The following is a 4,944-nucleotide window of genomic DNA, read 5'->3' as shown; positions in this document are numbered from 1 at the left end:
GGGATCTTCCATACCCACTAGAGCTCGCACTTCTCCTCAATAATATATCACTTAGGTGGCTAGAAGATACTCTTAGGCAATCAAGGGATAATGGTAAAGGATTCAATGAGAGAGAGATGGAGTTTGCCAAAGGATGCAATTGGCATGTAAGCAAGTACATGTCCCATTTGAAGAAATGTTTTGTTGTTCTTGGCATATTAATAATAGCTTTTCTTAACATATTAATGATAGTAAAATTGCTATAGTATCGTTAAATTTAAGCATTATGGCCGCATGGTCATCACTTTCATGTGGAGCATATAGATAAGAGAAGCAAAACTTTTGATTATGGAGTAATGGCTAGTTCAAGTGATACAAATCTTCTTATTCTCGATTATTGTGAAACTATACAAGATATCATAAACGTAGGATTTAGGTAATTTGAATGTTCATTCTTGATGTGCAATGGTTGTTCCACGGGAACACTCACGGGAACACAGATTATGGAAGGAGGCCGGAAGCAATTAATGCGAGAGAGCGGGATTGTAGCCATGGGAACATAAAGACGCACATAATTTTTTTATATTTTTGTGCCGAAGTGCAATGTAAATTGTTTTAGGCCAATGTGGGTTCTAAAGAGTTCTAAGTGTATTAAGCAAGGCTCACTTATGGGGTTGTCCACCCATGTGTGAAAGAGGCCTAGGGTTAGGGTTAGTGACATCTCTATAAAAGAGATGTTAGCTAAAGAAAGAGTACATTTTTGGCCATTCTCATAAGCTATTGAGTGAAGCTCTTGAGCTCTCAAGCTATGGCAACTCTCTAACTCTCTCTCTATTGTACTCTAATGAGCATCAAGCTCCAATGAGTATAGCTCCACTTCTTTCTCTTAATCTCTTTTAGCATCATTGAAGTAGATTAATCTAAGATTAGTTGAATGCTTCTTTCTTTCTCTTGTGTATGCTGCATGCTTGTAGTGTGTGTGTGTAGTCTCCATTGATGCAAGCTCTTGCCCACTTCATTGGCAATGAGTTATTCATGGATAGACTCTCTCTATGAGCTTGCGGGTTTGTGAATGTTACATTCTATGCTTGCTTAAGCTTGTGGATTAGTAGATGCACGGTTATGGGTTTGCTGGCATTAGGGAAAGCTAAGATTTAATCAATATTTGAATGGGATTAAGAGATTGTCATGCATTGCTTGTTCTCTTGATTAGTATAGTGGATTTAAGGGATTGAGAGATTGATTGAGGTGTTGGATGGTTGAATCGTCAAGTGGGGGTTCGTGTATGTGAGCTCTCCCTCATGGGATAAGCCTTCATACTCTAAAGGGATTTTTTTTCTAACACTACATACAATTGGATTAAGCTTGCTTGAATTTTTTAAATAAGGATTACACAAAAAATGATGGTTCTTTGGTGTATTGTTTTGCCTCTGATAAGGCTCAATTTTTGGTGGATTCATATTTGTGCTAACAATGGTGCTTCATTGGTGCTTGCCTTTTTCAAAACTTAGTTATCACCCATAAAAGTACCACTATAGTTGCATCGTACTATAGTGTAGTGAACCTTTAATTGATATTTTCTTAATCCATTTTATTTTGATTGATTATCTCCATCTAGTACAAAAATGAAAAATGTCTTGGAAGCAGTATTCTTTGACATCAACTAAGACACTTAATGCCTTCACATAAACACATTATAAGGGCCCTCTTATACATATGTAGGATGCTTACAATCATAAGTATGCATATACTCGGGTGTTGACACCATAAGATTAATGCTTGGTTTTTGATGGGCACTGCCTTGCTCGTTAGAAATCATAATTTTTGGGAGAAAAACGATAGTGTATTTTGTGATGTGCATATCATGATTTTTGGGAAAAAAAGATAGTGTATTTTGTGATGTGCATATGAAATTTAATTTGTCTACTAAAAACCATTGAGAAATTATAGGTAAAACATCTAACAAAAATCAAGCCTAATCATAAGTAAACTATAATGCCTTCACATAAAACAAGTAAAGACTCGATGCATACTTACGATATTAGATAATCACAAGTATGTATACTTAAAATCAAGCCTAATTATAAGTAGGCTATAATGCCTTCACATAAAACATGTAAAGACTCGATGCATACTTTGGATGTTAGATAATCACAAAGTATACATACATGCATACTTTGGATGCTGATCATAAATATACTATAAAACATGCAATATTTGACAACTAAAACAAGAACCAAAAGTTTTTCAATCAATGGATCACTTTTCAACTCATGACAGAAAACATCAGAAAATGTCAATATCCAAAAATATCAGTGTCCTTCCCATGATGCAACTCCCACCATGGGATGTTTATGCATGAGCTGGTGTGCACGATATGGGTTTATGCAGAACTAGAGGGCATGAAGTGAGGATCATGGACAACCAGGGCCATGTGCCGGCCCTCCGAGGACTACCGTGGTGCCCATAGCAGCATGAGTGGTAGTTTGTATATTGTAGCAGTCAGGGTCAGAAGTGACGAGCACGACATCACTTGCCCTTGCATCTGTGAGTATATTTGGTGAAGTCATCACCTGCAGGGAGTGGGCATAAGTAGCTGCAACATCCACACCCTCGCTAGGAAAGTTTCCATTGCCCATCTCAGTAGTAGTATGTACTCCTCCAACTTTCGAGTTGATCACCGATCCTCCAATACTAGCTGTGTCTGCATATTGTGCTAGATTTGTAAATAATTCTGATGGCCAATATCCCACATCAATTGTGCCATATGCTAGCCACCAATTATGAGTTACAAGATCCTACAAGCAACGTCAGCATAGGCATATATCACAATGAGTTATTAGTCAATGAGCTCAACATATCCAAATGTGTACTGTACATAAAAAAATGCATTATGGCTCAACATTTATCTCAAGGAGAATCCAATTTGATTGATTTATCAATAACCTCACCTGCCAAATACGAAAAGAGACATCAACTAGATGGCCTTTATCGGTAGAAGTAGGGAATATGGTTGCACCTATGGCAATTTGAAATGCCACATGGACGAAGCCTGGGCAGGTGAGATCAAAACATCCTGTGTCTACATAGAAGTCCTTCTGCATGCATGCGAAGTGAAACGAAACATGAGAAGGAAGCAATTCTTGTACATGAGGATTTTGAATCACTTGATCCCATCAAAGATTTATAACCCACCGTCTAGTAGGTGGAAAGGCGGGTGTAGTTATCGCCATAGAGTTCAGGGTTCACCTAACATGGAGAAGTGTTAGAATAATGTCTTATAAGGACTGTTCCACAGCTTATTAGTACAGTAATTTTTAGATTTGATGTTAGATGTTTAGGGGATAAGAAATCACATTAGATGTTAATTAGGGACCCCCTGAAGGTCTCAATATGTATGCAAAGGTTTGAGGCTAGTGAGCTTACCGACCATCCAGTTTCGACCGTGTTGAGGGTGTTGTCTAAGGCGGATCCAGCAGTCAGCCACACGTCGACCGCGCTCATCTCAGAAGCTATATTCTCAACGTGAGGATTCCATATGCTGAGTGATGCGGAGGCTCCAAATATGGGTTGGCCGTGGGAATACACGGCCTTGGCAAACTGCAAATACATGTACTTCCTTTAAAAAAATTATGGGCTTAAGCTGGACTCAATCATTATCCTAATCGACTTGAAATTAATCAAGCACGAGATTTGATTATTTAACTGACCTCGATGTTTCCTGTAAAATCTCGTGAGAAGCGCTTCTGTTTACAATGCACGACTCTACGGGACTTGAGAATATACAGCAAAGAAGGTCTTCGTATTGCCACGGTTCCAATTGGACAGATGCCATTGAGATGCCAAAGCTGCGCACCCGCGATCAAAACTGGCGGATAATTATCCATCTCAGGATTGCGTTTAATTCCATCGGGAGTAGAGCTCGGGAATTCCTGTTAGTATGTGCAGCAATCTCTGTTAACCTAATAATATGTGGATTGCGTTTAATTGCATCGGGAGAAAAGCTCGGGAATTCCTGTTAGTGTATGCAATAATCTCTGTTAACCTAATAATACGTCGATATACTAAATCTTAAGGAGCTTTTAACAGTACGCATGATTGAATCTAAGGTGCTTAGCTAGCTAAAAAGAGAGAGAATAATTGACCTGGATAGTATGGTTTCTTAACAACGGGTGATCTAACGCAGGCTGCTTCTCCCGCAACACGCAATCAATGATGTCTCCATCGGGACTCTGTAGGGTTCACAAGACAACATAACATGCATCGACGTTTATATGATCAATAAACGCACCGAATCAAAGTAATTGATGATTTGATCTATATTAATTACTGCATTGACCTAATTAATGAGATAATTTCGTCCACCTGGATGCTCCGAACCGATGGTTTGATAAGCTCGCGGAGTTGCAGATGCGCTTTGGCGACATCCTCCCTGGTGTACCCACTTAGCGAGTCTCTTACTTGATCGGCTGTAAGACTTCTTCCTCGCACAACATGCACGAAGAAACTAGACAATACTAAAATGCTCAAGAGGACGTCGCTGGCCGATAGATGTCTGTCATTGCGCCCTCGCAAAGTCATCATCACCACCGTCATATTATTGTGCAGTGTCTATAATATAAACCTTGCCTTATTCTCATCACCACCGTCATACTATTGTCCAGAAACCTTGTAAAGATTCGGACTGCGCGTAGTCGGTACTACTAACTATCGGCATCCATTGGGAGAAATCTTAGGGCCTTTACACTATGGAAATGTTTTCCCCGCCCCCCCGCAAAAAAAAGACCTCGAGGGTACTGAGTCTCCCTTGTCCATCCCTGAGCCCTACGGTGAAATACACATTAAATGGTGTTTTTTTTTTTTAAGGGGCTTAGCATAAATTTCGGTGTGCTCATTCTAGATTTTGTGGGGTGTAAGGCATGGTGGGGGAAAATTTTTGCACTAGTGTTGGCTCTTGAAAATTTT

General features: G+C 39.5%; 1 protein-coding gene across 1 annotated transcript; it reads right to left on the bottom strand.

Moving 5' to 3' along the window:
- Window positions 1-2,393: 2,393 nt before the first annotated feature.
- On the bottom strand, window positions 2,394-4,575 carry LOC147637752 (protein neprosin-like). Its single transcript, XM_086799032.1, has 6 exons — window positions 4,345-4,575; window positions 4,125-4,211; window positions 3,690-3,911; window positions 3,406-3,579; window positions 2,931-3,077; window positions 2,394-2,777 (listed from the first exon to the last, which is right to left on the bottom strand). The coding sequence occupies exons 1-6, from the start codon at window positions 4,573-4,575 to the stop codon at window positions 2,394-2,396; spliced, it is 1,245 nt and encodes a 414-aa protein (XP_086655158.1).
- Window positions 4,576-4,944: the final 369 nt, after the last annotated feature.

The sequence above is a fragment of the Cibotium barometz genome, chromosome 6 (assembly GCF_041138505.1).
Source record: "Cibotium barometz isolate CiBa-2024 chromosome 6, ASM4113850v1, whole genome shotgun sequence".
In the NCBI taxonomy this organism is placed as follows: domain Eukaryota; kingdom Viridiplantae; phylum Streptophyta; class Polypodiopsida; order Cyatheales; family Cibotiaceae; genus Cibotium; species Cibotium barometz.
This window is presented reverse-complemented; position numbering and strand designations above follow the sequence as displayed.

Excerpts from the sequence above, each read along its gene's own strand:
- LOC147637752 (XM_086799032.1), bottom strand. The coding sequence starts at position 4,575 with ATGACGGTGGTGATGATGACTTTGCGAGGGCGCAATGACAGACATCTA. Across the intron at positions 3,912-4,124 it reads TAAGAAACCATACTATCCAG|GAATTCCCGAGCTCTACTCC; the intron begins GTCAATTATTCT and ends ACATACTAACAG. Across the intron at positions 2,778-2,930 it reads TCTCTTTTCGTATTTGGCAG|GATCTTGTAACTCATAATTG; the intron begins GTGAGGTTATTG and ends CGTTGCTTGTAG.